General features: G+C 35.5%; 1 protein-coding gene across 1 annotated transcript; it reads right to left on the bottom strand.

Moving 5' to 3' along the window:
• Positions 1 to 2845: 2845 nt before the first annotated feature.
• On the bottom strand, positions 2846 to 17136 carry SPARCL1 (SPARC like 1). The gene is made up of 11 exons (XM_072405528.1): positions 17018 to 17136; positions 16440 to 16504; positions 14690 to 14734; positions 12544 to 13458; positions 11267 to 11327; positions 10118 to 10236; positions 8565 to 8685; positions 7306 to 7442; positions 6323 to 6471; positions 5328 to 5476; positions 2846 to 4856 (listed from the first exon to the last, which is right to left on the bottom strand). The coding sequence occupies exons 2-11, from the start codon at positions 16491 to 16493 to the stop codon at positions 4828 to 4830; spliced, it is 1779 nt and encodes a 592-aa protein (XP_072261629.1). The 5' UTR covers positions 16494 to 16504; positions 17018 to 17136; the 3' UTR covers positions 2846 to 4827.
• Between the last annotated feature and the right edge of the window lie 1456 nt (positions 17137 to 18592).

Genomic DNA, 18592 nt, shown 5'->3' with positions numbered 1-18592 from the left:
AGGTAAACTGTCAAACTGTGAAATTATGCAGTCCTTACTTGTACATAACAAGAAAAATCTCATGGGCGCCCAAAATTTGTATTTGCATTGACTGGTAAACTTTATATATACTGAATATACACTTTTGTTTAGTAAATCTTGTGGCTTCTCCAGTTTGGGTATAGAACCATGATTCAGTATCATCACCTTTGTTTCGGGTGCTCCTCCCCTTTTCTGCAGGCTGAAGAAATGTGTTGCCTAGTTCAGACTGATGTGTGGAAGCCACTGTTTTCCATCTGGCACAGGTGAACTGAAAAGTTTTATCTGCACTACGACTAAAAGGATCTCTCTTTTGAGTGTCTTAATTTGGTGCGTGGATTTTCCTATCCTACTGAGCAGCTGCAATGACAGTGTTGCCATTAAGACGTAGTCCGCCTATTATTCCAAAGCCCAGGTTAACACATATTTAAAACATTGCAGTTGGCCTATTTGTTTGTTTTTACCATAACATCCCATTTACAGGAAGAAGGTCACATGTGAGTTAGGAAACCAGACAATGGCAGAAACAATTCTGACGCAGAAGAGGTGGGGAGAAAATTAAAACTGAATGTAAACTCTACCAACACACTTTACGTTTTGACATATTTGTTGAGTCTGTCTATAAGTGCATACAATACTTGTTGATTCTGCCAGAAGTCTTGTCAGCTGAAGATGTTCTGTGCTCCCTTTATTTATTCAAAGAAGGGATAGGGAGATGTATGAGGGGGTACTGAGAAGTTCCTGGCTTTGCCCCCTTTGAGATGAAATAGAAAAATGAGTGCGGGGGCATATGACAGCCTAACATCTTAGCATGTAACTATGCAAATATCAGGTCTTTGTGGTTCTTAAAACTGTTTTTTCTTTTAGTGAGAAGCTGTGATGGCAGAGGCACAAACAAGTTTTACGTCGTTGGAGTTACAGGCCGCCATGAAGTTTTTGTTTCTCCAGGGGAAGTTAGCAAAGAACATTCACACTCAGATATCACAAACACTGGAGTAGAAGTGTCCTTCCTACAGCACTGTCAAAACCTGGATATCTGGTTTCAAGACTGGGCATTTCACTGTTGAAGATGAGCCCCGCAGTAGGCGCCCCCCAACCTCAACTGACCCGGCAACCTGCAATGCTGTCCATAAAATAGATAGCCCAGATACTTGACATCTCACGGAGGCGTGTTGGGTTTGTTATCACCACTATCCTAGACATGCGCAAGCTTTCAGCGAAGTGGGTGCCGATATGTTTGAACAGTGATCAGAAGAAGGAACGAGTTGAGGCATCCACAGCTGTTTTGGCCCATTTTAAAGCTGCACAGGACTTTTTGGCTAGGTTAGTGACTGCGGATGAAACCTGGCTCCACATCTATGATCCTGAAACCAAGAAACAGTCAAACGAATGGCGCCACAGTGGGTCCCCGCGGCTGAAGAAGTTCCGAATCCAGACATCGTCCAAAAAAGTCATGGCATTCGTTTTTTGGTACAAAGACAGTATTCTGTTGGTGGACTACCTCCCTCAGGGCTCTCGTATCACTGGACAGTGTTATACTAACCTCCCGGACCAGCTGAAGAAGGCAATTAAGATGAAACGCAGTGGAAAGTTGACCAAAGGGATCATTTTTTTGCAGGACAATACACCTGCGCACACGTCCAACGTTGTGCCTGCCAAATTGATCACCCTGTGTTTCCAATTGGTCCACCATCCCCCCACTCATCTGTATTGGCCGCTTTGGACTATTATCTGTTTCCGAATTTGAAGAAACACCTGAAGGGGCAACGTTTTGAGGACATTTCTGATGCCAAAGATGCTGCAGAGAGCTGGTTTGCAGCCAACCAAAGGACTTTTATTTGAATGGCCTAGAAAAGCTGCAACTACGCTGTACAAAGTGCATCAGTTTTAGGGGGGGATATGTTGAATAAATGTGTTATTTCATAACTCTGGCTCTCTTCTTTCTGGGTAAAGCCAGGAACTGGCCCAGCACACCCTCGTAGAGTGGTAGAGCTAAATAGGTAGAGCTAATAACACACTGTCAGTGTCCCTGAGCTGTGTTGTCACATCAAAGTGGAAGGGAGGAGCACATTATTTTTTGACACATCACCAGGTATTTTCCTATAGGACAGTCAGACTACCTATTGCTTTAATATTAGGTAGTCTGGTGGTGGGGGCAGGTATGTCCTTGGCTTTCTCTTTACAGAATTCAATACTAACTTAAGATTGCCCTTTGCCAAAGACAAAGGAAATGATTTAGGCTTCCCCACTATCAGTATAGTGTAAATTTATAGATTGGTAAAATATAAAACATAATATTCTTGGTAATAATAAACTGTTAAATTTTAACTGCAGGTTAGATTGCATCTTAAAGTTCAAACGGGTATATGGGGTACATAATAAGAAGACATGTATTCTAGTGGGTGAATTTTTAATAACATTGATATGATGTAATAAAACACATAGATTCAACTGTCTGAGACTAGGTTAGAAAATAATTATTTAGTTATATGTCTGAATCAAACACCTATTATTACAATTAAAGCAGATTAAAAAAGAGTATAGTTTGGCTTTTTTTTATAATACATGTCACCGTAAAGAAATGTTTTTATGTGGTGAGTGGATAATAATGTTTGATGTCTTCTATTTTTTCTATAATTACTTGATAATGTAATGTATTTAATCTTCTGGCCAATATTTTTCAGGTTTCAGGTCACATGCCATTATTAAAGCAGTTAACAACCAAGCAGTAATGAGCACTGGAAACTGGAAAGGTTATTTGGGAACGCAATTTTTTTTTTAATATGTTAAAAAAAAATCTGCATTTTGAAGGCCAAATAATGATAATGAGTACCTTTTTAATGTTTATGTGCCATAATGTACAATTGCCCCAGTAGAAGCACTGTGACAGCTACAATGTCCCACATCATACTGCTGCCAATGACATCTTCGTCTGGTCTTCAGGGTCTTGAATATCTTTGACCATCTTCATTTGCCGGGTTTGGATGATGTTACCCTCATATATAAGTATATATATAGTTAATTCATCCCTGCTAAGTGTACTGTATTGAAAAAATGGTGACAGGTCAGTAGAAACATTTTTGGCATAAGAGACTTTTATACTTTAATAAAGAGACTTTTATACTTTAATAAGCAGACTTAAAATATTTTAATATTCTGTTTTTCTTTCCTTTTGACAGTAGTGGTTTTCTCCAGGACTGCAATCCGTTCTAAGTAATTATAAATTATAGACTCATAAACACATATGTTAGCAAAGAACAAAAAGCATGCAGATTCTGTTCTGTCATCCTAAGATTGTTTGAGACCTGATTAGTGACTGTACGACATGCACTTTCACTGTTCCTTGTAGGATGCCAACTCACTGGACAAAAAGCATTAAAAGTCTTTTTTTTTTTCTTCAATGGATAGAGATAAAAGTCTTTGGAAAAGTTTTGTAACGCCATTATTGTTTTTTTTTTTTACTCCAAAAACTTCTATGTCCACCTGATGTTTTTTGTAAATATTTCTCTCTCAGAAATGTATTGTACAGAACAGGTAAATAACCTTTTACCATGTGTTATATAGGACATCTGAAATGACAAAACACCTAACTCTTTCCTAGATCACATCATCCTAGAGTTTGACATTTTTCATTATTGACATTGGCTAGTATGTAAATTAGCAAACGTGTTCATGTTTATTCATACTGTTGGTGAATGTACTTGAAAAGTAACTAGAGATGGACTAATGTTAAAATAAGTATTTGAAAGGTAATAACGAGACAAAGGCTAATGTACCGAGAAGTGCACCACATACACAGTGTTACTTATGTGTAAACAATTGTGTTTGTAATATGTATTATGTTTGTACTAATATGCATTTGAATTTGAGATTGAAGAAAGGGACCTTTAAAAAATGATGTTTTGTCTGTTAAATGAGACTTCAATTAGGATCCTTATCAAATTTATGAATTACAAACATTAAATTGATTGTGTAAAAAATGTTACTAATATTATATTAACTTAAACTATTATGCAAGTTTTTAAAGTGAGACATTTGTTACAATGCCATGTTAGTGTGGACATTTGTGTGGAAAAGAAAAAAGTGTTTGTAACTGCATGTTTATCTACAGGAGTACATTCAGGGTTTGCAGAGATAACATACGTTATTGTGATATATTTTACTATTGTATTGATTCATATATGCAGACTGTGCATTGTCCTTAAAGCCGATAACTGAACTCCAGACACACACTGAAATGCACAAATGAATATGTATAAGGGAGTTGTTTTAATAAGTCTGTCCATTCTGTACTAAGACCTAAATCTACATGCATATCTAGAAAAAAACAGCACTGTTGACAACACCCCGCGCCTGGCCTGTTACTTGGAGAAACCTATCAGGCCACCCGTCTGCTAAATTCAATTAAAAGAAAAAAAACACATATACATAGTGTCAAGCTGCATCATTTTATGCCTTATATATCTGTTTAAAGATTAGTTAAAAAAGCTGTAATGAAGTAAACATTATGGCCGCCATTATTTAAAATGAATGCTTTTTAAGATGCTAGTTACATGGCTCTGTAGCTTCCATACTTTCAGGATAACAACTTCAGTCAGAGAATATTCCTTGGCACTAATATAAATATATACATTAATATTAGTAAACACACATAGATGTCAGTATGGAAATATCACTTGCTCTTTTCTAGTCCAGGTAAATGTTATAGAATCAAAGTGTGACTTTTGTAATCGGTGTAATTATTTTTCCATTCTGTATCCTGTAAATGAAGTCACGTTCTTGGACTGACCATGAAATATTAGGCTTCATTCAAAACAAAAGGTTTTCATCAATGTCACCTGTAAAATAAAATAAAGTTATGTAGATATATTGGATTGGAATGTAAAGTCACTATCATGTGTACAATGTGTCACTATGACACATGTCACCAGCACACACTTATAAGAATTGTGCATATTTTGTTAGGAAGATGCAGAGAAGAAAGAGAGGAAACAGACTGTGATGCAGTTAACAGACCCCAAAAAAACAAGGGGGTTTACCATTGAACTATATCATAATCATTTTAAATGACTACAGTGCAACCTCCTCCCCTCAAAAAATGTTCCTATTTGAAGTAGTTGTGGGATCACATGGAGAGTAGTTGACTGGAGGTTGCACAGAGACATGTATGTCTCCCTATTATCAGATACAGCAAAACATGTAGAGTTTAGAAAATGGCCTATTATAACATAGCAAAAACAAGCACTATTGTAAAGTGGAAAGAAAGGTGATCACAAATTATAGAAACAATAATTGCAAATAAATATTACCATCTCCGATTCCAAAACAGTGGCACCATTCCTGTAGGGAAATGTGCTTATCATTATTTGTGTTACAGCCCTGTAAAAATGCTGTCACACAATGCTCCATCGGGATCAATGGAGCACGCAGTGCAGAAAGTTCTGATCGTGTAAGCAGCCTGCAAAACAATACAGAGCAAGCAAGATACATGAAAATCTCACAATGATCGATGTGTCTAAATAGAAAGCATAAGTAGATTTGACAATATATACAAATATTTTTTGTTCTTTGTTGTAAACAATAACCCACTTGCAGAATTCCAGTTTAATGTGTGCTGGAGGTAAATATGATCATTATTTAATTGTATATGGTTGGCATAGTACTTAGACACAAAATCTTCTTGCAGTCACAGCAGAAAATAATCTGGCAGTTTATCCACAAGATTAACACAAGATTATATGATATCACTTTCAACTGGATACAACTGTATGGACCAGACTATACATTTTTTACACATAAAAAGGCAATAGAATAAAGGTGTCATATTGTGTAAATGGAGAGATTACTTTTAAATTGAGCATGCACACTGAAAATGCAGAGTGGATGAACTACCCAATTTTCTATTACATTCACAAACTATCACATTTTCCTAAAAATACATGTTTAAAAAAAACTAAACTCATGGAAACAGTCCCCCCCAGAACATAGCAAGGCTTTGCAGATTAGAAAGCTACCAGAATGCACCTGAGTGAGGATAAAGTGAACGTATTGAATACTATGTTTGTACAAATGTCATGGGATTAATTCCATCAAGGATTGAGCATTCTATCCCACATGAAAAAGTTCTATATATTAGTGTTAAATATTATTTCATAAAAAAATATACAAACTGTAAACTACCATACCTACTACTTACTACTTACTAAAAACTAACACTTTTGAAAGGTAGCATTGTATTGCTTTACTGTTATGTAATTTTATATAGTACAGGACCAAGAGTAATCCCTGCATTATAAAAACATACCTGTCTATTGAATGTTGATCAAGCTGGTTAAATTGCCAGTGAACAGGATACACATACATGTGGTAGTTTTTCTGAAAATCCTTTACTAAGAGTTCAATGTTATGATCACCTTCCTGCAGACGCTTCTCATTCTCATAGATTTTTTTAACCTATTTTAAAAAATCATAATATTTTATTTATAGTGAAAAACTTTAAGGATAATGTTGATTGAAACAGAACTGATTACTTCATTTATAACCCACATGGTGTAGTCCCCCTTACATTGGTCATGGAGGATAACTCTTTATTTGTGGTCAGTAAGAGAGAAGGGTCAGTGAATAAAGGGCCCCCCTCAATTGGTGATCCAAATGAAATTGGAAATGTGTAGGCTGACGAAAGGTAATACATAAATCATCTGAATTATCTAAATGTTTTCATTTTTATTACTTGAACCCTGAATGGGCTTCTCCAACATTTCCCATCCTTTTAGCCATATGATCTGACCATGTTATTATTACACATTATTATTACACAGTATTTATATAGCGCCAACATATTACGCAGCGCTTTACAAAGCCTGTAGGCATATCACTAGCTGTCCCTCAAAGGGACATCTGTAAACAAGCTGATACTGGCCACCTTCCAAGGGAAGTTTTAGGAAGAAGCACTGAACTAAGCTGTATTAGTGGTCATTTAAAGAAAAAGCTAATGGGCCTCAAACAATATTGGTTTTCAAAGTTAACCATTCATATTTTCACATACCCTTCATATTTTTGTTGGATATAAGTAATACGACATACAGTATGGTATTTTTAGGGGAAAACAATGTGCACTTATGTTTTAAATTGGTCCAAAAATTAACATGTTGAATTCAAAGTGGAGCAGAGCTGTAGAAGCTGTAGAAGTATAAAGACCTTGAGTTCCTCTATGTTTACATAGTAAAGGGACATAGGTAGAGAAATCACAAAATACATTTTATGTTATTGAATATAGGATAACCTTACCTTGTTTCTCTGCTTCTCTGAGAGAAGGCCAGAATTCTCTAGGCCCCTTTCATACAGTTGCACGAGGACATTTTTCAGCCAGTCTCTCATTCTAAATGGAAAATGAGCAAGTTCATAGTCTGTACATGGTGGAATATCTGTGCAAAAGGTAAAAATACATCAGACTTTAACACATAGTGGCACAGGAAAATGAAAATAAATAATATGTACTACACTTCACATACCTATTAATAATAACTTGCTCTATTATTATGTTAGTAAAGCATGTTGTTCTTCATATTACTGACCTGTGATTTCATATTTTCCCTGTTAAAATCCTCAATAATAATTTGAAGCTTTAACCAGTTAAAAATACAACCTTGTTATTATATACAGAGCTTATATTGGTACAGGAAAATTCCTCTGGATTAGATTTATGCAGAAATGAAAGGCCATAATCATTCCAACCATGTAAACGTGTTTTATATACAGTATTACTAAGTATATACACTGTACATAGTCTTGTCTTTACCTACAAATGTATTAACAAAACACTTATTTATGCATTTATATGCATTTTATATGGATATTTTTACATGTAAATGCACATATTCACTCTTCCTTACACTTTTCCAAATAAAAGTTTGGAAACTTTTATGTCTCCCTTATATTTAGGAGACATTGTTGCTTTATCTTTATTATCTTCCATAATATAAAAAATATGATGTCACTTGTGATTTCTCATCAATTCTAATGTAAAAACACATAGTGGTAGTATTATTTTGCTGAATGCTTGAAGCAGATCAGGCTAAACACATTGAGCCTGATTTATTAAAGCTCTCCAAGGCTGGAGAGGATACACTTTCATCAGTGAATCTGGGTGATCCACCAAACCTGAAATGGATCTGGTCCATTATTGAAAACATTTTCTAACAAATAGAAATTAATTTGGGGTTTGCATGATCACCCAAGCTCACCAATGAAAATGTATCCTCTCAAGCCTTGGAGAGCTTTAACTAATCAGGCCCATTTTTGTTTACAATATTCTGCTTCAAGCACTCTGATGTAGTACTATTTAGCAAAATACCAGGAGCTGATGGTTTCAGAAGCCCAGGTATTAATCATTCAGCTTCTTGAAACGTGTTGGATGCACCTATGCCTGGACACTATTCCCTGTGCTGTATGAGAATTTGAGACTGAAGTGATTAAACTTAAAGGTTTGTAGGGTCCTATTGTGTATAAATAATACAATATATATTTAATAAATTTTATTCCCTCACATTTGCATGGCCCTTGATAGTCCAGATGAAGATGACTTCCCTCCTTTGTTCCTTCTAGCCGACACTTTCTTGCAAAGAGATAGCAGTCACTGCTGTAAGTCTTGTTATCTGTGCCACATACCTGAAAAATTACAAAAGAAGTGATCATATCATATTTATTCTTCTGCTACCTATTCTACAAAATGCACATGGTAGCCAGTGAAGTAGACTAGCTCAGTATTTTGTGTGACTGATCATGGTTCTTACTATGGAATTCCAAGGTCATACTGTATAAAAATTAAAGAACATCAGCATGTTCTGCAAATCTAAAAAAACCTGGAAAAGTCCAATTCTAAAGGAGAAACTATACAGATTACCCAAACCACCTGGCTATTTTAAAACATATGGGTCTATTTAGCAATGTTTTCACTCAAGACTTTTATTAGAGGGTTGTTTTTATTTGTATGCTTATATAACATATTTGTTTTACCAGCATCTAGTAAAGATTCCACATATAAAATTGAGACCATGGAGCATTATGAGACCATAGCCTTAGCTGTTTGCTTTTAGACTCTTTCTTTATAATACAGCAGACAGTGAGATGAAAACTGATAATTACTGCTAGTAGTTTTGTATAGAGTAAAGAAGGGGTAAATCCCCTATTGGGTTATTTTTACAGTGATAGCTTTGTCAGTGTGGTGATGCTCCTTTATTATCCAGTTAGTAGTATGAATGCAGTTTGGTGACCAAGATGTATGGTTTAACCACTGTGTAGATGACTGCAATCTCTGATCTGTTTATGCTGTTTGGCAGTGATGTAAAGATCTTTTAGTGTTTAAAGCAGTAGATTGCAGGGCTGTTATCCTTATCTTTTCTACACAAATCTGAACCCTAGCCTTATATTTTCCCTTGAGTAGTTGTACTTGCTGTACCCCTGTCTTGATACTGCACATTGTAAGCTTTTCACCTTGTGAAGCTATAGTAAGTCAGTCTTCCTTATTTCTGCCCCAGCTTTACTAACCCTGGTCTACCCCATTCATTCATTAATTAAGGTTAACCATCACATGTGGGCATTACTATGACTGTTTTAAAAAAAAAGCTATGTACAGCACCCTGCTATCTGCTCTCACCAATATGACCTGCCAGCACTGCATAGAAAAGCAAGGAGTCACAGGACATGACATGAACGACATTTTAAAGGTTTTATCTGATAATTTATTAGAAGGGACAAGAGGGGAAATTTTAGGAAGCTAAGAAGAAAACTTTATCATTTCTGTAAGGAATTTGGACTTCATAACATAAATGTGAGCTGGGGTATTTAGCTACTATATAGCCAGAGTCATAACTCAAAAGCAGCTACATAAAACCAAACAAATCATTTGCATAGTTCTATCAAACACCTCTGCAGACAGAATTGTATTGCCTTATTACACACATCTTTGTTTTATATTTTATACTGCTAAGAAAATCTCATTCCCTTTTATCTTCCCAAAAGATGTATTCTTTGATCAGGCTCTTCTATACTGAAAAATGAGAATAAGTATATGTACAGTGTGCACATTATTTCCCCTTACCCGATCATTTAGATTGGTGGGTTGGCAGAGGTCTGAGTCTTGGCAAGCACAGAATGGGTTTGCACTTTCATCAGTTTTACACATCTTTCCCTTTTTACAGTGAAAGTTGGCACATGGATCTAAAAGAAAATATAAATGTCATTGAAATCATGACTCATGTATGGCACCTAATAGAGGCTTTTATCACTGTCACTATCTATTTTCATTTCAGTGCTATCCATTTTGTAGGACTTTTCTTTTCTACGGTCAAATACAAGTACAATGGAATAACATGTGTGCATTATCTCATTGTTTTCCTAAAATAAAATGAAGCCCAATCATACTTGTAATTTAAGGCATTAAAAAAAAACTTTATTGTATGGGAATGGAAACAAACATCCCTCCATATTCATCTGCTATTTTGTAATTTACCCCAGCCAGGGGTCTAACAGTGGAATTGAAAAGGAGTAGTGGTATAAGTGATTCAATGGTGTGTGGAGGGGGTTTCGATCCCACCACCAGTTTATTTAAAATACCCGGTTTACATGGACGCTACAGCTATATTTTTATATTTTTTGCAAGTGGCATTCACAAAGGATGTGCAGTATTTTAGGTTGGCCTGGTACACAGAGAAGAGCAGCATGGAAACCACAGGGCTGATGAGAGTGTTTGCAGCACTGCAAATCCCTATGCAGCACTCATAGTGCTCAATTTCAATTTGTAATAAGATTTATTCTGCCATCTAGTGGCCAAATATCAGAAAAACACAAAAGTCACAATAAAAAATGCTTTATTTTCTAAAGGTATGAATCAAGTATTTTATATATATATTTATATATATATATATATATATACCTGTACACTCGACCTGTACCTTGTGTTTCGTCGACAGAGGAAGAAAGAACTCTGAGCATTATTAAGCTCATATATATATATAAAAAAAAAAAACTTGTGCAAAACTGGAACTTAAAATGAGGTCTGGATAACATAGAAACATAGGAACAGAATGTTAATAGTACCCAAGCTTGCAGGACTAAGAATGAAACCTAATAGTATTCCAAAGTGACACATATTCTCCACATATATTCCACAATTGTATTATCTTTTATGTATTCATCATCATTTATGTACTCTTCCTCCAACCATCACAGATTGACCAGTGTCACTTACCAGCTAGTTTTGTCTGGTTTGTGTCATTTTTTATGTTTTTCTTCAAACTAGAACCAGTGTCCTAAAAAAAAAAATGTTGTAGTAAATGTTTTTCCCTAAAAGATATATGAAAGCTGCCATTCCTCACCTTCATCTGAAAACAGCGGGTCAAAACACAAAGAGATTTGCTATACCCAACAGCCATATAATGTTTTTTGTACCTAAGCAGTTCCTCTGAAATATACCTTTTATATTTTGACAGGAAGATGCTATGGCACTACCAAGAAATGCCACTTTCACAAAGAGACACAGGGCAGGACAAGGCATGGAAAGTCAGTAATAGCGAAAGGGCAGCAGCAGGGAGACGACATGAAATACTGGTGGCTATTCATGTGAATACATTCTGTGGTTTTCAGCTTCCAGAATTCACTTTCTGAGGCCCTAACCCAGAACATGTTTGCAAATCAGGAAACTTAAAGGATTCAAAGTATTTTAGAAAGAGACAGCAAGTAGACCATAATTAGCATTGCCAGATAAAGACATTGGCAATAGAAGCCTCCATCATTTTTTCTAGTTGGGTGTAGTCCAAAGTTGGTTATAGGCATAGAGTCTTTGGCAAGCTTTTGAAACTAGCGGCTCTTTTACTCCCATGGTGTGGAACTGTGTGGCTGGCAGCTCCCTGGAACACAGCACACTGCTGTTGAGGTACTGGGAGTGGCAAACTCTATTGTGGGTAACCTAGTTTGCTTGCAGCTGCAGCCGCTGCGCAAATCTTACAAAACAACAACCACGCAGCCAAAACCTGTGCTTCCTGAACTTTACTAAGGCCCCAGCCAGGTGCAGTCGCATGCAAGAGGTTGATATCATGGTTGGGATCACATCAGATTGCTGTGGACCACAGGTCTGAAATAGTGCTAAATTTCTTCTTCTTCAGGCATGGAGAGAGAGAACTGTATTATACAGTCCTAAAACAATATTGTGGTATGCCTGAAGAAAAGAAAAATCTGTCCTAACCCCTTCATTTATACCCAGAGGCATAGAGGTTAATGCCTATCACACAATGGGGCAGTCATATGGCTCTATTTTTCAAACAAGGAACTTCCTTTAACAATATTTAGTAGGAATCAATTACCGCCATTCAAACACTTGGACCTGGAAGATTGAATGATTGAAGGAATGTCAGATTCCATGTTTTATAAATAGAGCCCATAGAGATGTTCGTCTCACAAAGTCATCAACAGCTGCCAGTATGTACAAATGTATACATTTTTTTTAACTTACATGAATATTGTGCCTACCTGTACAATACTGTTGTTTAGAAGAATTTCAGCATGTTCATTTGAATGAAAGATAGAAGTTTGATCTGTGCTATTTTCCCTTTGCCCATATTTAATAATTTTGTTGCGGTACTGTGGTGTCACATCAACTCCACTTACAGTGCTCTTCTTGGATTGGTCAACAGTTTCCTCTCCATCTGTTTCAATCTTCTGCATGAAACTATTATCTTTTGGTGTTGTCATGTTTCTGCCTTTGTTTGAATGTATTAAAAAATGATTTTCACTTTTGACCCTATTATAAGAATCACCTTTATCAGCTTTTTTGTTAGTTTCACTTACTAATAAAGCTCCACTTTTTTTCAAAAAGTGATCTTTGGAAGTTTTATTTTGGAGTTTATTATTCATGTAATAGCCATTGGTACTATTTAAAACATATTGTAGGTCTTCATCAATCTCTTCTGGAATATATATGTATTCTTTATTACTATCTCCATCCGATTCTGCATTCAGAATATTTGACTTCATGTGCAAATTTGCATATACATCCGAAAGTTCATCTGAAGGTAATCCATCTCCACTTTGTTCATCATCACTCTCATCTGACTGAATTTTGGGTTTTTGCTCAGAATTTCCTGTGATCCAAAGAACATCGGTATCTTCATTACTGTCACTGGTCTCTTTGCTCCTACCCTCTTTGTCGTATTTATTAGTATATTTGTTTTGTTTCTGTTTGCCATCCAGATCAGGTAGACTATTGATTTTACTTTCTTCACCATTTAAATTTATTAAGGATTCTAGTAGAAATGCATCTAATTCGTGTTTGTTATGACCCATGCTCTTTGTATTTAATCTTCCCTCATTTTGTCTTGATGGCTCGTTGGTCATTTTCTCCCCGGTATTGCCTGTAGTTACTTGTTCTTGCATACTTCCATTTAACTAAAAATTAATAGTACATTTAATAACCGTAGAAAACATTAACAGACATTTCACTTGGAATGAAAAATAATAACATTTACTTCTCAATTTTATGTTCTGTTAACATATATCAACAAATTTTAATTTCTGTGTCTCTGAAAGACATTTGTACCTACAAAGTGTCCTGATTTCTTTATATACAATTTTATTCCCAGGGCAAGTCTCATTACAAATATATAAAAAAATATAGCTATTTTTTTGTGCATCCCTACATTTCCCAATATAGGTTTTTATGAACAGTGCTGATGTATTCACTGATCTATCAATATAAGATATAGAATTATGAATAACATAGTTACCTTAACATATATTCATCCCAAGGTACTAAAGATGACTACTTCAAAACTGACTGCTCGGTTGTGAGATGCAACATATTTCAATTTTTTTTTTCAGTGTGATATCAGAAAACAACATTCAAAAGGCACCAATACTTTGAATAATGCACATAACTTTAATGGCTGCAAAACACGTAATCAGATTTTATCTAAACAACATAAAAATTAGAACTAAACATTCAGCAAAGCATTTATAGCAATTTTTTGAAAAATGTAGTACAAACAAACAAAGTGTTTATACACTGTGTCCCATCAGTGGATTCTGCCTCACTATTACCGTAAGCCAGTTCTGGGGTTTTGCAGCATGGTTCAATTGATAAACATTTTCTTCTTAGTAAAGAGATGAACCCTAAGAAAACCAGCCCAAACATCTGCTACATCTTTGTCAGATCTTATTTAGGTTAGTGACTAACCTGTGAAAAATATATATCTTTTGATGCAAACAAATCTGTTATAGTTGTATGCATTATATATCTTACTGCACAGGTAACGTACCTACTTGGTATACAAATAGTCGAAAAAACAAGCAAATTTTTTTGTGAAGCCTTGGATTACAATACATAACATTTATTAGGAACAGCTCATCCATTTGCAACCTCTTGTCTACAACACAACAAGCTTTTGTGTGTATATCCTTTTCCAGTTAAGTTAAGAAGAGACTACTTCGTGTCCTACACCAGGGACTTTTGCATGCATAATTAAATTTGTAGACACAGGACACAGAAAAAATTTACCACTTGGTGAGTTCCTAAAAAAATAATGCAGGGAATTCAGTACCCAAAATGGATTTCTTCGTGTTGCTAGGAGTTTAACAATTTAATGACAACTCTGCTGATTGAAGGTTAAGTAAAACATACCCTTTGTTCTTGCCTGACGTCATGTTTTACATTAAAAGATGTTGCCTAGAAAAAAATGTATATATGATTATCAAACAAATTAGATTTACTAACTCTGTATACAGTAGATATTTATACACCAATCAGGTATTATACAGTAAACATAAAATAATCTCTTTTTTTTTTAATCAAAAGTGTAAATAAAACAACTATTCCAAAAGATTTGTGTTTAGACACGGTATTGCTGTTCTCTGCATAGAAGATAACTCTGATTGGTCAAAGGAAATATCTAATAGATTTTCATATACTATGGATGAAATATAGAAGCTAACATTATGGACTTGCTGAAGACCTTCCAGCCATACTGACTGTCTGATTTATTATTTTGCAGCAACCTAGGTTTGTGGTAAGATGAAACTAAAACTATATAGTGTAAGTTTCCCTTGCAGTTAAAGCTCATCTTCTGTCTGAATATTTCTTGTACACTAAGCAGTGCTACTTTATTCAGAGCTGGCCAATTAGGATTACTGATAACACTAAACCTGAAGGAATGAATTGACAAGAAAATCAAGACTCTCACATTACGCCTGATTTATTAAAGCTCCCAAAAGATGGAGAGGATACACTTTCATCAGTGAAGCTGGGTGATCCAGCAAACCTGGAATGGATTTCCTAAAAGTCATTTATTATTTGTTAGCAAATGTTTTCAGTCCTAGACCAGATCCATTCCACATTGTTTGAATCACCCAGGTTCACCGATAAACGTGTATCCTCTCCTGTCTTGGAAAGCTTTAATAAATCAGGCTCATTGCACTGAATGGGGGGTTAGGGGGCTTTTGCAGGTGAGTCTGCCATAATGAGCAAATTATGGCAAAAGGCTACATTGGATTTTAGCCCTGAATGAATGATATTGCAAGACCTGTAATATATTCTAGTGCCAAAAGATGTAAAATCCTAAATATGCTGTATCATCCTGTGAAATCGTCTGCTTTGGCTTCATTCAACTCAAGTATGTGTACACCAACACACTCTCTACTGCTTTCCAAAAAAAAAACTGAATGAATACTGAAACAAAAATCAGAATATTTTACTGCAGTTTTACCCCTTTGCTCAGCTTTTTGCTTTTAAAGGTTTTATTTGCTTTCATTCCATTTTAATTCCTGATCATTTTTCTATTGATTTCCTACTGCACAAAACTAGAAAAGGAATTGTTAGTAAGAAAATGCAGCCTGAAACTACCCTGCATTGTTTGTAATTTCAGTATATCACACAACACAAGTACAGCAGAAAAAGTAAAAATGAAATCAGTTCACATAGTAAAGTGGATTATCCACTTGAAATGGATATTTCAATTAAGCAAGTGAATGAAGTAAAGCTCCAACGATTTTACACAAATCTTATCTTTTTTTTTAGATTTACTTGCACATGATTGGGTATTTTTTGCTAAGTGGACTTTCATTACATACCTTAAACTAAATAAAATATCCCGTGCATAGGTAATAATTATTTTGCTATGTGAACAGCCCATATTCCTCTAGTAAATCATTCCCAATATAATGAATGTCCTACCCGGCTTAATCCAAAAAAATGTTTCAACCATGTTGTCATTTGTAAGAAACAAATTTGTGCATTCACTTTCTAACCTGCATCATAATAGTAACAGCACCAGTCTCATTGGTAATGCAGTCAATTTAGTTCTTCTAATCTTGGTAAATTAAATCCAACGGTATGTATTTCATTTTTCAAAAGATAAAAGCTAAAAAATACTCACTGATGAAGCAAAATAGATCCCAACAACAAAGGATAGTACTATGAAAATGTTCATTATTTTCCCTCCTATTAGATAAAAGATAGAAAACACAAGAACTACATTTTGTAAATATGAAATGATTCCGCCTTTAGGCAAGACAAAAACATTCATAATTATACAGGTCACCGTATATAGCTTCTGTAAAAAGTGGCAGAACTTAAAATACTGATTTTTGGCAGGAGAAAAAATAATATAATGTCCTCTAAATTCATAGCATCAGACACATTTTAGTAATTGTTTAGTAATGCTATAAAAATTGCATTGTTTTTCAAAAAACTTCTTTATATCTTTGAATTAGATTGGTGTGATCTGCAGAGAATCATGTAACTAAGGATTCAAAGCAATCATGAGTCATAATTGGTATCATTCTATGCACCATAGACAAATAAACATAATAAAAAAAACTGCTATTTTTCAGATCAATTTGCCCATCATTAGTGATTATGCCAAAAAAAAACAAAAAAAACTGTGCATTGATGTTAATGTGGCCTGTGCATCCCTGTGTATGTTATTTAAATATATATCAAATAAAATCATACCTTAGTAAGTGGGAACCTACAGTATATCCAAGTTGCTCAGTATAGCATTACCAACAATAATGAAGCTAGTCAGGATCTGAAACATTCAGAGTAAGGCAAGAAAAAACATTCAAATCCCTTTCTCTTTATGATTGTTCCCTGACTGGAAGCTAACTGAAGCCCACTGAAGTTGAAATTGTGCTGGCCTGTCATACCCAGTTTGTTTGTAGAGTAATAGCATTGTCACAGACAAAAGTTCAACTAAAGTGGCTGCTGGTTAGGTTTCTAGCAGAGTTATTTTAAGCCTATAAAGGGCTACAGAAATTAATGAAAGGTTCTAAAAATTACCTGCAAAAGAAGATGTGGTTCTCCAGTGTTCCATGTCTCTTGTCTCACTTCCTAAAGCACACTCAAAAACTATTCAGGGACCAGGGGGCAGCTTCCATACTTTTATCCTGAAAAACACTAAAAGGAGCTTAAACTCTAACTTAAAACTAACTGAAAACACTACCTGTGGACACTTACCCTTAAAACGTCTTTTGACTACCTATTCCTACCAACTGACCTGAACAAATTATGTGATAAACAAAGGGTCTATATTGAATAGAGAAATAGTCCTGATTGTTGCTGGGTTCCTGCCTTCCTTCAGTGTGACTGTCATTGTGGCTCTGAAAAAGAGGCAATATAGATTAGATTTTATTTCTGTACTGTTTTTCATAATCTTAGTAAAGGACCTGGGCTACCATACCATCCAAAGAGGTTTGGTGGAAGTAGCTGAAGATTTTTTTTCACTGGAATCTGGAAGCAGGGAGGGGGCAGCCAGCCATTAGCTTAAAGTTCTCAAGATAGGGGTGATGACGGTCATGTAACCAGGGGGCAGTTATGGGAGAGTGCAGTGTTGGGCAGAAGGTTATGTAAATTTTTAAAGTGGCCTGTGTATAGAGGGGAGGAGGAGGAATGTGGGGAGAGAGAAGTGGGAGTTTCGAGGACAGATAGGGTTGTAACAGTAAATGTAGGAGCAATGTTTTAGTAAAAAGAGGACAGACTAGGACTAAAATAATAACAGTAAAAGGGGATAAACTGGAAGGGTATTTTGTTAAATACATATTTTATTATATCACCAGGGTACACTGGACACTACATTATATTACCTGTCATACATAAAATAAAATACTTTCACTCGACCCCCGCATCCCTCATGACACTGTTTCATATTACCCATTACAACAAAACTAGAGACTGTTAAAACATTTGAAATCAGTTTGACAACTTCAGACTGAAAAACATTTCCTTAATGGCCCAAGTTTTATGGAAGTTCCAACAATTACAACAAATGCAAAAGAAGGGAAGGGATTGGATTAGACATCCTCAACCTCTGAAAATCCATCATGGAATAGTTCTGAGCTGACTGTAGCTCAGGCAACCCCCCTCCCTTGGATTGGGATTCCAGATCTGTGTGCCTGTTGGTAAGACTCTTGGATGCAATATTTCTCCAGGTGGTCTTACATGTGTCTGGAGGCGGTCCGAGGACAGACTCAAGTGAGTTTATTGCATGGATTAGTATGTAGACAGTCTTTGGTTTCCGTGAGGAGGGTG

Source organism: Pyxicephalus adspersus, chromosome 3 (assembly GCF_032062135.1).
Source record: "Pyxicephalus adspersus chromosome 3, UCB_Pads_2.0, whole genome shotgun sequence".
NCBI classification, from domain to species: domain Eukaryota; kingdom Metazoa; phylum Chordata; class Amphibia; order Anura; family Pyxicephalidae; genus Pyxicephalus; species Pyxicephalus adspersus.
The sequence above is the reverse complement of the archived record's forward strand: the minus strand, read 5'-3'. Positions and strand labels throughout refer to the sequence as shown.